A 17,091-nucleotide genomic window follows, 5' to 3' on the forward strand; every position below is an offset into this window, starting at 1 on the left:
TTTATTTATCCAGTGGGTATGATATAGTTACCTGAACATTGTACAAACACTTATATAGCACTTTAATCTGTAAAAATATGTTGAAATGTCAAGAAACTGTAAACTGGCTCTCGAAAACATCGCAATACATGAATGAATCTAAAACTAGATGTCAAAGTAATATTGAATTGGAAGGTCTCCTGCCCAATCCCATCCCAAGTGTGAAGTAAAATTTATAAGCAATTTTTGAATGAATCCGAAGTAGGAAAATAGGAAACCAAATGTAGATAAAGCAATTACAAAATAGAAGAATAAATTGGGCACATTTTGGACCAAGAAAGTGTTGCGGTCGGAATGTTAAGTTTTTCCTCAGGTGAAGTCAATATAATAATAAGACTGTCCATCTTGCACCGCTACCACAAAGGTATACTTTGATCTTTGTGCACCAGGGTAAAGAGTTTTGCACATCGCGACTGCACTGGGTATGTGCATGTAACATAAGTACATTAAAAGTAATGTATTTGCGGGCTCAAAAAAGCTACGTGCGAATTGGTTGAGCAGAGAATTATTAACTTTGGCTGCACCTAATAATGAAAGTGAAAGGAGAAATAGTAGGGGAACAGAGAAGTGTAATTGTTTCTCACTGATGCTGACAGTACAGAGACAGATATAGCTACGAATTACGAGAAAGGGAAGTGGAATTATTGCAGAGAAAGGCAGATAACAGACTACTAAATGTGTGACCTTTTGAGAACTCTGGACAACATGGCCAAATATCGTATTATGTAGTTATACTATTGTTAAATTATATCTGGTTTTTTCATAGTGGTATGTTATGTAGCGGCATTTCAAAACACCAAATACATATTTCCGTCAAGGAATCAAGTGAAATGAAGTGAATACCTTGAAAATAGCCTCTTTCAAACTGAAGTGTTTTCAAAAGTTCTTAACAAAAAATGCGATCTTATAAAATCCGTGATATTCCACTGGTTTTCTGCAGATGACAGCACGGTTCCCTTTCCCGCGGCCGCCAAGCTGCCTTGAATCGGCCTAATGAGCGCCTGCACGTCGCTGGACCTCGTCCATCTCGAGGCAGGGAGATTTCTTAATGTTTGTCTGTCTTGCAGAGGAGAACGGCGCACCAACTCGTCAGCCGACCAGAAGCAAAACTGGAACGTCATTCCTCCTGTGCCCTAAATCATCATCATCATCATCATCATCATCATCATCACCATCACCATCATCATCATCATTATTATTATCTATTATTTATACTCTCGCCATGTTAGCAAACCATGAAAAGAACGACTCTGTCTCCCTCCCTAAACCCTAACCTGTGGGCAGAGATGCTCACAGGTTAGGGTAATGCGCAGGTTAGGGCGAGCAGGCATGGCGGCTCCTTCCACTCCTGGCAGGCGAAGCCCAGTGGCGGCAGATGAGCTACGCTGTTGTCTGGAGGGCGGTGATGGAACACCTGAGGGCCACCGCCTGCGCCTCCGGTCACTTCAGTATGACACCATGGGCCGGTTGCTCCTGCACGCCCAGCAACTCCTGGACGCGGCTCAGCGGTGGCTCGGACCGAAGGAGCGCACGTTAAGGCGGTGGCCACCGAACAGTTCATCAACAATCTCCCGGCCCGCGCTGCTAGCTGTGTAAAATGCCACCGTCCAGCCTCCCGCCAAGCCGCCATAGCCCTCGCGGAGGACCAAGTGGAGGCATACGCCCACACGAGAGCCTACGGCACCGGACCAGAGAGGGCCCACCGAGGGACCTGTGCCAGGACGCGGTGCGGGAGTTGACAAGGGACCGGTCGATACCAGCACTGCGGACGATACGCTTTTGCGTATGGGGCCTTTGAGCGGGTAGATAAAATCGATGTCGTGTTAGTGCGTCCAGAGGCTGCGCTCAGTCACCCATATTTTGAGGTAATTAGGGATAGATTATATCGAGTGAACATTGTTTGTCCCTAAAAGCCGTCGGGATTTAGTCTTCCAGGCGGCTCATTATAACCTGATGGACGGTCACCTATGACACGAAAAAACACTCAAGCGGATAATGGCCCGATTCTAATGGCCAGGCATATGGGCGGACGTGCAGCGGCGTTGTGCTGCCTGTCCCGAGTGTCAGCGGGTGAATCCACCAGCTATTCCCAGAGCGCCGTTGAGCCCTCTCCCCTTAGTCGAGACTCCATTCGAGAGAATCGCTATGGATCTCATCAGGCCATTAGACCGTAGTGCTCGGGGCTATCGATTCGTGTTAGTCTTATTGGATTACGCAACCCGATACCCAGAAGCAGTGCTGTTGCGCAGTATTACGGCCAAAAATGTAGCGGAGGCCCTGTTTCAGGTCATCTCCCGGGTTGGGTTCCGAAGGAAATCCTGAGCGACCAGGGCACTTTGTTATGTCATGCACACTGCGCGAACTGTATGGGTTACTAGGCGTCCGCTCAATTCTAGCGTTTACAACCCACAGACAGACGAACCGCTTCATCAGAATGTTGAAAAACATGATCTGAAAGTTCATCCACGATGACAGCCGAAATTGGGACACATGGCTGAACAACCACGCACCACCGCACCACGAACAACCCCTGTTGTTCGTGGTGCGGAAGGTTCCCCAGTCCTCGAGTGCAGTTCTACGTAGCTTACCGGAGGTGAACGCGGTGTCAAAGTTCGATGCCTACCCGATGCCCCGCGTCGACGAGCTTCTCGGCCGGTTAGGTACGGCTCGGATTATATGATGCTGGATTTAACCAAGGGCTACTGTCAGATTCCCTTGTCCCAGCAGTCCAAGGAAAAATCGGTCTTTTCCACACCGCAAGGCCTGTACCAATTCCAAGTGCTTCCATTTGGGTTGTTTGGTGCCCCCGCGACCTTTCAGAGACTCATGGATTGGTCCTGCGCCTGCATGCAGCATTTGCCGCTGCATATTTAGACGATGTCATTATTCATAGAAATACATGGGAGCGGCATATGCAGCATGTGGGCACAGTGCTAACGTCCCTGAGGCGTGCCTCAGGGACGCCTCAGGCGACCTACAGAAGTGCACGTTTGGGCGGAGGGAGATACGGTATTTGGGGTACAACTTGTGGGGGGGGCCTGCTCCGACTACAGGTAGATAAGACCGCTGCAGTCGCGAACACACCCAGACCTAAGACTAAGAAGGAGGTAAAGCAGTTTTTGGGGATGGCCAGATACTATAGGAGGTTTGTGCTGGAATTTGCGGCACTGTCCAGCCCCTTGACTGACTTTACTTGAAAAGGTACTCCAGATCTGGTCCAGTGGTCAGAGCCTTGCCAACAGGCATTTGTTAAATAAAATGCAGCTCTTTGTGGGTAGCTTGTACTGCATACCCCTAACTTTGCTCTTCCTTTCTGTCTGCAGACGGACGCGTCGGACAGGGGGCTTGGAGCCATTCTGTCCCAGGAGGTCGAGGGTGTGGACTGGCCGGTGCTGTACCTCAGCCGCAAGCTGGTAGAGTGGGAGACAAGGTACAGCATCGTAGAAAAAGAGTGTTTAGCTTTAATGCGGGCGGTCAACACCCTCTGCTATTACCTCCTGGGTAGGGCCTTCACCCTGTTCAGACTATGCCCCACTACAATGGCTCCACCGCATGAAAGATACCAACGCACGGATCACCCGTTGGTATCTGGCCCTACAACCCTTCAACTTCCGGGTGATCCACAGGCTGGGTGCCCAGATGGTCGTAGCGGACGTCCTCTCCCACTCTGGAGGGTCTGGGGGAGTCGGCTGTCGGCCGGACAGCGCCCGACCTAAGTGCGACGGTTGGACACAATTCAGCATGGACAGCTGGAGATCCCCGGATATCCCCGAACCATATATACAGTATATATATATGGGCCTTCGAGCCTGGAGTTTGTTTTGGCCAGCGAGCCACCTTTGTTCAAAAGACTTGTTAATAAACACGCCAAGTGGCGCCTGCCTCCTCTTCCTCATTCCCTGGCCCTGAGCCAGAATGATCTTCTACAGGGACATTTGGGTCTCTGGTGGGCGTACTAACACACAAAATGTGAAATAAGACAACCCAGTCAGTTTTTTTGTGAGGTATCTATGTCAGAAAGAGTTTCCTAAAACACACAGTTCACCTCATTGACTGCCTGCTGACGAGAGTGAGAATAGAGAGAACGTGCCTCGTCCTGGTTGGCGCAGAGGGCAGGGCCCCACCTTGGTTCCCGGAGCTGGTCCATGGCTGATAGCCAGGTTTCTGTATGCCATCTCGCAGGCACAGCGAATGATTAAACAGCGCCCAATTCTCGGTGAGCCACTGTTGGCCTGGTAAATGAGAGGTTGCGACTGCAGCAACAGGGCTCGTCATCTGCAGTGATTAATAGGATACAGAGTGCCAGGACAGCTTCTACCAACACTCTAGGAAGAGGAGATCTTTCAAACATTGGTGCAAAGGACACTCCCTCTTCCACTCCCACCTCATGCCCTGTGGAACATATACTCCTATCTCTAGTGGCTATTGGACATGGACATGCCCTTCCCCATAAGGTATATGCATCAGCTATTTCGACCTGTCATGAGGGTTTTGGCGAAAACCAGTGTTTAGCCATCCCCTGATTAAACGCTTCCTACAAGGGGGCAAGATGTATGTGACCCGGTCAAGGTCTTTCGCCCCAAAATGGGACCTGGAATGGTTCTGTGCTGTCTCACAGGTGAGCGCTTTGAACCGGTTGACACCATACCTTTAAAACAGCTGTCAAAACTTGGATTACGCAAAACTGTCAAAACTGCACTTTTGTGCTGTCCACTGCCCTGTTTGAAGGTGTGTCAGTGGAAGACATATGCATGGCAGCATCATGGGCATCACCATGCCCCTTTGTCAGATTTTATCTACTGGATGTATTTGGAGGATCCCGATCCTCTTCGGTACATTACGCGGATAAGTTAGTGTGATCTGTTATCCAATATGCAAATGATGATGGACTGTCTCAGCGCATGGTTGGTTTAATGCCTGGTGCGAATACATCGCCGACCTTCTCTGTTGGGGCGAGTCACGATACTATTTTAAAGTGGGAAACTGTGTAAGAATATAACGCCGTTCCCACTGCTTTGTTATGATATTGGAATTATTATGCCTATTGGTTGGCCAGTTATAACGGCAGAGCTATTGCCTTGTCTCTTGACAGCAGGGAGTAAACTCAACTCACTTCACCATACACCTAAAGGACAAAGCTAAAGGGCTGAGTCTATATGAAATAGAACAATAGTTCTATTTCATATAGACTCATATATACTCTAACTCAAGTTCTATGATCATAGGCGAAGCCATAGCTTTTCATAACCTGCTGTTTTCCTAGGGTTGCTGAAGATCCTTTGGGAGCAGAATAGCGGGCGCAGGGCCCTTTCATATGGGCAGGCCACAGTTGATAGGCTGATGGGTACATTCAAATTTTCGGTAAGATGCGCATGCGCGCGGGCGAAGCCGAAACGGATGAAGCCGAAACGGATGAAGCAAGAGGGCTTTGCCTATGACCATAGCACTTGAGTTAGAGTAAGCTAAATATCGTTTGCCCTTGAACTATATTGGCCATTGGCCCTTTGTTCATCTGGCAGGCTACATTGCTGCGAAGATACAATTATTGTCTTAAATTTCAGACCAACTGTACTTCAGGTGAAACTATCGTACATTAAAAATCGAACCTGGACTTTGATGAAATAAATGTCATTTATATTTGATATTTTCCGCTGTCGATTGCCTTGGCCGTGATTACGTTGCTTTAACAAAGCTTTTGATTGGTTTGACTGTATCCTAGAAGCCCCAAAAAGCAGGAAGGGGTTTGGTTTTTCTGCAAGATCAGTGAAGCAACAACAATATCATCTATAAAATTAATCTCATGCAATAACTTCTTAACTTTGACACCCGTAGAAGTACTCTCTAGAAAATAGTTCATTCCCACTCCATTTACCACAACGCTGCAACATGCAATTGTTGTATGTATTTGATTTAAAAAAATACCTATCTAAATCATTACTTATGGTACTATGCCTCCTGAGTTTGAATGGTGGCTCTCACCCTCTTTTTAAACTCCAGCCTCTCCTCAATGGTGAGCGTGTCTGCTTTGGCGATGACAGGCACGATGCTCACTATCTTCCCCAACCTCTTCATAAACTCCACGTCGATAGGACGCAACCTGGGAACAAAAAAGAAACACACACACACAAACACACACACACACACACACATACATAATTTACGGGATCTTCACAGCAACTGCAATCCTTTAAAAAAACAAAACATGAAAAATTAAACATGAAACAGGAATTTCATGCAGCTAGATGTGTATCGTATTAACATTTGAGCACAGTATCGGACCTGATTTCCGATGCTTGTAACATTATCACCTGTATTCTTAATAGGAAACTCATACTCCTAAACTAACTAAATTAACTTTATATGTATTATCTAAAATGAAAGGGCACTTGCATACTAACATGTCTTGCACAGATGCTAATTACCATTAGCATCTTGCCTTAGCTCAGCTAATCTTGGCCAATACTGAAGACATTCATGTGAGTCAAGCTTATTAAATCCTCTTGTTGGACCAACGCTAATCCAAAGCATTAACCTTCCAAATGTAACCTGACTTTGTACGCAAAGTATATAACCGATTGGACTGCAGCTTAGCAAACTGAGAGCCTGCAGCAGAAATGGTAAACCTGTCCTTTGAGAAAAACACATTATTCTTCTTCTATTTTCTTTCTTTACTAATTTTTTCTTTAATGACACTGCGTAAAAGAAAACAAGACAAAGGGGGGTTTAAGTGTCTAAGCAGGTTTCGGCAGAAACTTGAACGATACTCACCAGTGTCCGGTGGCGGGAAGGAAGTAGATACAGCAGTGGACCCGGCTGTCTGGAATCCTCCTCTTACGACTGACATGCAGCTCCTCCATGAGGTACTTCTCATACTGGTCGTTGACATACTTCATTATGGGCTCCCAGCTGGACGGGCGGGGACACAAGGGTCGACGTCAATTCAACATACAGATAAAGTCAACATGACACGAGGGTCGTGTTGATGCTTTGATGGCAAGTGAGATGTAAACCAAATTTCAGGAGCAAAAGGATTACAACTTTTACAATATTTCGGATAGACAACAACGGCAGCACCCGATGCGCGATTCGCTCACATCGGGTGCGTAGGTGCTCCTCTGGTTGGAAACCAGCTTGGGGCAGTGCTGAAGTGGCTCGGAGCCCGGCGGAGAGCGTGGGGGTTCTCCGCTGCAGTCCCCACTGAGTGGTCCCCACACTAAAAACATTTCATGGTCCCGTATGCCGGAAAAAAGTAAATAAATTCTGATTTTGGATTCTTTGGATTCTAATTCCTGTCTATTTACGCGCCAACATCTGGGACGTCAATGCGCGTCATGTGGGTAAAGGGGTGAAAATTACCGTGTCTACCTGGGTTTCATGTTTCCATACCAGCCGATCGCTGCTGGAGCCAATAAAAACCTGTGACTATTGCAGGGCCATTTGTCCTGGAACCGAATGCCCTGCACTAAATAGAAAAGCCAGATGTCAGCGGGTGTTAGCAGATTTTTGTGCAGTGGAAAAGAGGTATTAGTGAGTTAGAAATATAGGAGTGATGACTTTCAATCTCCCCATTGGATAGAAGAGTAGAGTCCAACAGGTGGATGCAGGGGAGAGAGGGGAGGGAGCGCAGCAACACAGCAAGCAATCAGGTGGTCAGCAGGAACTAAAGCAGGAGGGGCAGGAGGTAGGGCTGCTTAAATCGGCTGGCCCATAAGGTTTATTTGTCTGACAGAACTAGTTCCGCAAGCTATGCCTCATTTATCGAAGTCCAATTAAAAATGTGTTTCAGCCACCGCATAAACTTGACCGAAATGTTTTTACTTTAGAAGTGACTACTATGTTGTTATAAACAGCTGCTACACTGCACAAAATACAATATTAACAAGCCAGAAAAACTAGAAAGTAACAAACAGACTGGCCTAGAACTGTGTATAAGAGTATTCAATTATATTACATAGGAAAAAAAACAGGTAGTTCTGGGGATTTCAGAATTGTATGCCCTCACACTTAAAGAAGACACTAATTCTTTCTTTCTTGTAAGTTTGACTAGGTTAGCGCAAATTATTTGTCTGAGTGAAATGACTCCTTCGCTTGAAAATGGTTACGGAAATCAACAATCTTTAAACTTTGGTAAAAAATGTTTTGTAACATTACGTTTGAAAGGTCTGCGTTGAAGGTGCACATTTGGGCAAGGCCGATGCCATTCTCGCACTCACCAGTTCTCGTTGTTTATCTGGTCGCCGAACCCCGGGGTGTCTATCACAGTGAGCTTCATCTTCACCCCCTTCTCTTCAATCACTTTAGACGGAGGAAGGAAAAATTTGTTATCTTTGGATCCATTTTCAAGTCCGACTGCACATTCTTATGATTTTTATGGAAACCAAAACAAAATTCAATTAGTGCCACATCTTGCTCCTTTCCTCCATTCCTCCCATATAAAAAAGGGCTATTGTATCGCTATAGTTAACTATAAAAAAATGTTTTAGGTCTTTACTCACTATTCCAGGTCTATAAATATATATAGGTCTAATATAGTCTGTTTGTACGGTTATATTATTAATTCTACCTATGGTCCTACAGTATTCTAGGTAGCAGTCTATAGTTTTACTTACATTTTATTACGATATTATGGTATTCGTTGTTTTTCGATGATAATCCTGAATCAAAGTGAATATATAATTACTTAGACTATGGAATATGTTCTATTCTAATCTGTTGATTGTCTCATGTGAAAGGCCACTAGTTTAGATGGGATTGGTGTTTAAAGTTAACAAATACTTTTAAATTAATATAACATGTGTGTGTGTGTATGTGTGTGTGTGTGTGTGTGAGAGAGATAGAGAGAGAGAGAGAGAGAGAGAGAGAGAGAGAGAGAGAGAGAGAGAGAGAGAGAGAGAGAGAGAGAGAGAGAGAGAGCCTGAGTCATTGAAAGACCCTGAGTCATAGAAATACAAAACAGCACAAAGGGACAAACATATACATGTCTGCAAGTGATAGAGAGTTAGTCACTAAAGACTATCACCGAAGGCGATTCTCATTCTTGAGTAAGCAGCCAGGAATTCTCCCAGCGGAAGACATAGGAGAATGCCACCTGGGAACGGATCATTACAATTTTTGCAAACCTAAAATAAAAGCACCTGCCGTTGCTAGGGTTACACACACTTTTGCATGTATGGATCCTCCCAAAGTCTAATGTAAAGTTACATTAGCGCACATACTGGCTCGCATTAAGGAGTCAACCCTGGCACTACCGGTTCAAGCCTAATATTAGCGCCATGTGGAACAGGTTTCCAGAAGAACCAAATACAAGATGTCTTCTGCTGTATTCCACTGGCGACAGTCAACATATTGCACACATTTTGCAAGCCTGTTTTTTTTAAAGGTTGTGTATGGAATTTGTGCTGTGTTGTACCAGTAAAAAATGGTTAGCATTTACTGCGGCCTTTACAGTAGCTTCGGGAGAGGAGGGTTTCACAAGTGTCCCCCCTAAACTCAAACTGACTTGATTTATAGGCAGTGAGGTCAGAAGACCTCACTAAGTTGTTCGGTCAGGAACAGTAGGAGAGTTGGCCATAAAGGGTATTGTGAGCAGCTAAATAAATGATCTTAGATCGCACGCTCAGGCCGGTAGTTAGAGGTGCCTAGTTAAGAATACTCATTTGAAATAATTGTTTTACTAGTATGCCTAGTTTAAGAGGTTACGCAGCAACTTGCCTAACCCTGAAATTAAGTAGCAAAGTATGACTAACAAATTTACTGTGAATGCTAAATAACACATTTCCATTAATCCCGTCACCATGGAGTATCCTTGCACCCTCAGCACCCGATGCCAATCCTTGGTGAGGAGCTGAGATGGCTTGGGGCAGTGTTGGAGTGGCTTGGAGCCCGGTAGGGAGCGTGGGGGTTCCCTCTACCCTGGGAGCTCCGTGAGATCGAAGCATCCCCACGGAGGAGTCCTCACACTCAAAACATTTCACGGTCTCGCATGCAGGAAAAAAGTCAATAAATTCTGAGTTTGGATTCGCACATTAACCTGCTGCTAACGTCTTAGTGGCAGATACCACAGAAAACCTTCAGAGTTCAGAGTCCATGCGTCGACTGGTCAGAGCTGTTTTGTTGGCACGAGGGGGAGCTAAACAATATTAGTGGTTATTAGTGGTGGTTTTAATGTTGTGGGTGCTCGGTGTATACAGGTCTTCTTGTTTTTCGTTTTTTTTCTGGGGGCCTTTTCTTGTGTTTTTTACACCGAGTGGAGCATAAAGGTGACAAGAATTTACACGTTCACAGACTCGTGTGAAAGTGCAGGAGTGAATGTTTATGGAAGAAAAATAAGTCACTTTTTTTGCAGGATCCCATTCTTGGAAGTGGCGAGAAAGAAAGAGCATTCCTGCCTTGAAGTATGTCTGCAGATCAGTGCCTTTGTTTGCGTATTTGGCTGTCATGTGTACAGTTTGGCTTTCATATACAGTGTGTAAAAATTTAATTTTACAAATTATCTGAGATTTACTCTGAGATTTCATTAAAATGTATCTTTATTTATTTTGCATTATTTGAGTTTTGGCGTCTGGGCTCTATTTTTTATAAAAAAAAATATTTAACCTTTATTTAACCAGGAACAGTCTCATTGAGATTAAAAATCCCTTTTACAAGAGCACCTGGCCAAGACAGGCAGCACCACAACTAACAGGGTTGCAGGCATAAAGAAATATCTATATCAATTTACAATGAAAATGAAAAAAAATTACAGACTCATAAATAATATTCATTGCAAGTCATTAACATCAGGGATCAAACAGGTGCAATATAGCATTACATTTTTTTAGCAGACGCTTTTATCCAAAGCGATTTACAATTATTCAAACACCGACAGACGCAGCCATCAGGAGCAATTAGGGGTTAAGTGTCTTGCTCAAGGACACTACAGCCTGGGACCGAACCAGCAACCTTTAGATTACTAGACAGCCAGCTCTACATCCTGAGCTACCATCCCTTATATAAATCAGTCAAAACATCTACAGCCAGATGTGCCTGCCTACAAGTCATTTAGAATGACTTTTAATGCATCCAGTGAGATGAGCCTCCGAAGAATGAGGGAATTTTGCAACTGATTCAAGCAGAGGGAGCAGCATACTTGTGTAGACAGTCCTACACTGATACGTTTCTGCTTCACACAAGATAAGTAAATGAAAATGGCTGCACAATATTGCTGGTTGTCTCAAGATTCAATAAAATAATTTACTACTTTTAGGGCCGCTAGAGTTGTGCTGTGTTTTTATTTTCCAAAACCTGAGTGAAAAACTCTTTCAGTTGTTCACTCACAAGGCATTTCAGAACCTTAGCCAGGACAGGCAATTCAGAGATAGGCCTATAATTGTTAACAGTTCACCCCCTTTAAACAGGAAAAGAAAAAAAGGCTGATTTCCATTTAATGTAAGAGGAATTTCGTTTGTGTCCAAGGAGAGATTAAAAAGATGTATCAAAGGTGGTGCGATAAAATCTGCTTCTAGTTTTAAGAAGTGAAGCTCTGAGTTACCACAGTTGCTGATTTTTTGGTGTCTAAAAGTTAAAGACTAAAGTCAGACTAGTCAAACAAATACCCAGAGGCACTGAAATACCCATTAAAACAACCAAGCATTTAGGCTTTATAAGAGATTTTATGTGAATCCTTAACAATGCATGGAGGAAGCTCTATGCCACTTTTATTCCCAGCTAAATATTTAATAGTCTTCCAGATTTTCAAGGGATTGTTTAGATTGTTTGAAGTTTCAGAGAGGAAATGGTCAGCTTTGGCATTTCAAATTGCAACTGTGCATTCATCGCCCATTTGCCTGAAAAGCAGCCAGTCTGAAGCAAGATTTGTTCTCCTGGCTTTTGCCTATGCCACACGACGCTTGTGAAGTGCATTATATATCTGGAATGAACCATGTATTGTTTCGGCATTTTGCTCTGCACTTTCTGAAGGGAGCATGCTTGTCAACAATTTCAGTAAAACTGTTCATCATACCCAGCGAGGTGTAGGGAAGACATAGCCATGATTAATGAGCTACAAATATTGGAGTGATGAGCTCCAATCCCCCCATTGGGTATAAGAGTAGACCCCAACAGATGGATGCAGGGAGGTGGAGGCAGCAAAGCATGAAGCAAAGCAGATAGGCCAAGAGTGATTGGCTGTTTAAATAGGCAGGCCAATAAGGATGTGGAAGCATGTGGCATCGTCGAGTTGTCTGACAGAACTAGCTCTGGAAGCTACACCTCATTAACTTTGCGGCTCAAAGAAGATTATTTGACCTCTTACCGATCCTCATAATTTTCTATACTGCTATAGAGGATAATTAACCTCACAGCCAATGAAGCAACATTTCTCTTGCTTTATTATTTTCTGTTAATAAAGTTTTTTTTTTAAATAATGCTTTTTCAGCTCTGAATATCCCAATTTTTGCTACAAAAGTAGTCGCTTGTAGTGTAGTATCAGTTGTCTTGAATAATAATTATTTCCTTGTGTGTCTGTGTGTGAAGACTCACCATGGCTGACAGACTGTAGCTTGACTGTTTTTGAGATTTTCTCTTCGTAGTTGGGAGTGCAGGACTTGCGGCTGACTTTGGACTTGAACAGCGTGTTGACCAAGGTGGACTTCCCCAATCCGCTCTGACCTGTGGCAAAAAGCGAACCTCCGGTTAACCAATCCTCTTTCTCTCGTTTTCTGCCTGTCTGTCGCCTGTCTGCATTCCTTTATGTTCGATTTTGTCTTAGTCTTGAGACGACTCCAGTCCATTTCCATTCTCCAAGCTGTATGGAGTTCTTAGTTTTGCACAACCTAGTGGAGGTTTATAATATGACTTCCAGCACGATATATATATGTATATGTACACTGTATTTTATTTTATATTACGATACGATAATGTAGTACATTATTAATGCCGGAGGAAATAGGGAAAACCTCACCTTTACGTGTGATTGGGAAGTTGATGTAAGGTCATGAGCTCAGAAACTAGATGACAAAATATCACATAATCTCTGGACCATGCATGTTGTTCATTTTTATTTTTTCATTATTTCATTCATTTCATTACTTCAAATTTTCATATGACATGGCCAGGATGGTTCAACAGAATACATTGACTCCCAACCCAATTGTATGGTGAAACAAAAAAAAATAATAAAATAAAATAAAAATGAATGGAAAGTGTAATCAGTCCGCATAACATTTGTTCATTTTATATTCAACGACAAATCCAAAATCAAAAAATATGTGTTTCGTATTCTATTCTCCTTTCATTCTTTTTTGGATTTGTAATTGGATATAAAATAATGATACACTGTTTCATATTTACAGATGGCTGTAATTTCAAAATGTACCATTGACTCATTTTTACATTGTCGCAAATAAGGTTATAGATGTAAATACTTTTAAGTGTGAAAAATATGCCATTGTATTTAACTAGTTATTATTGGGTTCGTAACTAGTACTCCTCCTTAGTGCACACACATGTCCAACCATGACTGCGTGGACAAGGCGACAGTTATTTGTGTTCATCAAGGAAATCGACTTGACGCTGTCAGAAGCTAAACTGAGTCATGGGTGCATGCTGCAAGTGGCACACAAACACACAAAGCCAGACAGGTAGATGGAGGAAGTGGCAAAGCAACACACACACATTCATTGCAAAACACTTTTTGTTTTGGCAGTACAGGATGCGTCTGTATGTTTGATGTGTGTGTGTGTGTGCGTGTGTGTTTGTGGTAGCATACATACTTCGCAGGTATACAGTAGGCTTGGGCAATTGGATGAATATATCAACAACTGGCAGTTGTTTTTTTGGATGATTTTTTTCACTATTTCAGTCTATTTAGTTTGCTAATTTAGTGGTCTGCCTCCTCTGGAATTCAACTCTGCAAATAATGAACCTGTATAGCACGATTTAAAGCGTGCGCAATTCAAAGCAAGGTTAGCTAATGAGTGGGACAGAACATGATAAATTTCAATGTAAGCACTGAAAACAAGTATAATATTATTATTATTATTTTAATTGTGGTGAAAAATGGGACAATTTGGTGGAACATTGGGGATTGAAGGCTATTTGATGGCGATCAGTGATAGATGAAGCAGATTGTCAGCAACCATAGGCTACTAGCTAGTGACAATAATGAAGAGCGAAAGTGTTTGGGTGTGACTGTGTGCCAAAGGAAACCACCATAACGATTGCCCACTTCTTCTCTCCATACGAAATGCACTTTCCTCATACAAAGAAAAAGAAATGGATAGACAGGTTGAAAGAGCGGACAAGAATAGAATAACTTCACCAATAGGAACAAATGGTATCCAGTTCGCACTCTTGATGCTTAGATATGTTATTTAGCAACATCACGTGTGTCACGTGTTTGCAAAGGGAGCTCACGGTTTTCACCTTAACCTTCGATTTCAGTCACAAAAATGATTGACACTGACGGACATGATTGAGTCAACGAACTGAACTCCTTTTATGCGCAGTTTGAGTCTGGCAACAGCACCGCTAGCTCATCAGCTAATTGTAGTTACACCGCTGGGGATGAGCGCACATGATCAGTGTCAGAGCATGACGTCAGGAAGGCTCTGATGGGGGTGAACACCAGGAAAGCTGCGGGCCCGAATGGCATATCTGGGTGAGTACTGAAGATCTATGCTAACCAGCCTGCCCCGGTGTACACTACAATATTCAACATCTCCCTGGCTGAATCAGTGGTCCCGTCCTGCTTCAAGAGGTCCACCGTCATTCCTGTCCCGAAGATCGCCTCTCCTGCCTGCCTGAATGACTTCTGTCTGTCCGGTGGCCCTCACCTCGGTGGTCATAAAGTGTTTCGAGAGGCTGATTAAGGTTTATATCTGCGCCTCCCTCCCCCACACCTTGGACCCATTGCAGTTTGCGTACCAGCAGAACAGATCCACGGTCTCCCAGGTACTGCACACCACGCCTAAGGTCGGAAGGGGGCCTATGTGAGATTGCTGTTCATTGATTTGATTGATTTGCTGTTCAGCTTTCAATACCATAGTCCCCACCAGACTGGCTGTCAAGCTGAAGGAGCTTGGACTGAATACTCCGCTGTGTGCCTGGATCCTGGACTTCCTCTCAGCCCGGCCCCAGGTGGTTAGGGTGGGGAAGTACATGTCAAGCTCCCTCACCCTGAATACAGGATCCCCCCAGGGCTGCGTCCTCAGCCCCCTACTGAACTCCCTGTACACACATGACTGTGTGGCCAGGTCCAGCTCCAATACCATCATCAAGTTTGCTGCCGACACTGTTGTCTTGGGCCTGATCACAGACGGCGATGAAAAGGCCTACCGCGAGGAGGTGGCTGACCTGTCATTCTGGTGCCAGGACAACAGCCTCCACCTGAACGTCAGCAAAACTAAGGAGCTGATTGTGGACTTTAGGTGAGGATTACAACCGAGGACGCACGCGACCTTGATGATTAATGGGACTTCTGTCGACAGGGTGAGCAGCTTCAAGTACCTGGGGGTCCACATCACAGAGGATTTCACATGGATTTTACAAACAGACACTCTGGTGAGAAAGGCAAGGCACCATCTTTACCACCTCAGGCAGCTGAAGAAATTTTGGGTCTCGGTGAGGATCCTCAAGTCCTTCTACTCTGGAGCAGTGGAGAGCATCCTGACAGGCAACATCACTGGCTGGTTTGGGAACTGTACTGCTCAGGACAGGCAGGCCCTGCAGAGGGTGGTGCGTTCAGCTGAACATACCAATGGAACTACACTCCCCTCCCTGCAGGACTTATACACCAGGAGGTTTAGTAGCTTAGCCCGTAGGATCATGAAGGATCCTCACCACCCCAACAATGGACTGTTCCAGCTGCTGCGGTCAGGCAAGCGCCTCCGCAGTCACACAGCGAGAACAGAGAGACTGAGATGGAGTTTTTTCCCACAAGCCATAAGAACTGTCAATGCTGACCTCACCAGGGGTCCTAACTGAGCCACACACATAGGCTCCACTACCTTACTGTACTGTATGTAGCATACTGTACCACACATTGTGTCACTTTTCAGGGTTGTTCGGTGTTACCGTTTTGCTGCGTCGTACTGTTGTATACTGTGCTGTATATCTCACAAACACTACCTCACTTTATTCACATGCCACTTTAATGCACATATCTGTATATACATAATTAGGCTATCCCATATACATAAGCCTACTCCCTTATCTATTCAATTTTATTTGATTTTTTTTTATTCTATATATTTTGATTTTACTCTACAGTATTCGACTTACTGCATTACGTTTTAGGAATCAGTTAGTTGGTCACGTAGAAATTCTTAGGTAGCCACTGTGTTCAGTCTAGGACATATTGTGTGTATATATTTTAGATATCACTAAATCTGCTACGATATAATATTGTAAATTTCAAAGTGCAGGGGCCTTTGATATATCTCACGTCACAGAAACACACCAACCTAAGTGAGGGGTGGAGTTCTGTCTAATATATGGTGAATTTCCATTTTCTAATACAGACAAAAAAGCATATCAAATTTATCAGGGTAGGGTGAAGTTACCCTTTCTGTGATGAAAAAACTCAAGAGTAAAAATGGTGATATCTAAGCTGAAATCAGTTTATGAGCAGAGTTTTGGTTTACCAAGAAAGTACCACATATTCTGAATGGATTTTATGTAGCACATTTTTGCTGGTTGAAGTTGTAGTATGAAGTATGTTCATATGTAGTAAGAAGTATGCCAAATTTGCACAGAGTGACATTCATGTTTTACATTTTTTTTTAAATTTGAAACATAGGGGCTAGTGGGCATGTTTTAGTCAGTGTGTGTTAAAAGGACAAGAGTCACTCGCACTTTGGTGTACCTTGTTTAATCTCAGACAGAAAGCCAAAGAAGTATACACGGACTAGAGTAAGTCAAATACAGAGACAGACACTAAGAACTCTTTGGTTTATCTCCTCAAACACCGTGGACCAGCTGATCTGGTGAGTCTCACACATTGGTCAAACTTTGAGTTTGAGTCTGTTCCTGTCCATTGATTTGATTTGATTCAATGAGGCTGAGGGTCAGGCT

The 17,091-nt window shown here is 43.9% G+C and overlaps 1 protein-coding gene across 1 annotated transcript in view; it reads right to left on the reverse strand.

The window, feature by feature from the left end:
* septin12 (septin 12) overlaps positions 1–17,091 on the reverse strand; it is an 84,943-nt gene that overhangs the window by 7,331 nt on the left and 60,521 nt on the right. Inside the window, exons 3-6 of the mRNA XM_080009905.1 lie at positions 12,559–12,687; positions 8,253–8,334; positions 6,808–6,945; positions 6,019–6,136 (exon numbers count right to left, since the gene is read on the reverse strand). Of these exons, the coding sequence (XP_079866031.1) occupies positions 6,019–6,136; positions 6,808–6,945; positions 8,253–8,334; positions 12,559–12,687 (467 nt within the window). The remainder of the gene's footprint in view (positions 1–6,018; positions 6,137–6,807; positions 6,946–8,252; positions 8,335–12,558; positions 12,688–17,091) is intronic.

The sequence above is a fragment of the Zeus faber genome (assembly GCF_960531495.2).
Source record: "Zeus faber genome assembly, chromosome: 11".
Taxonomy (NCBI): domain Eukaryota; kingdom Metazoa; phylum Chordata; class Actinopteri; order Zeiformes; family Zeidae; genus Zeus; species Zeus faber.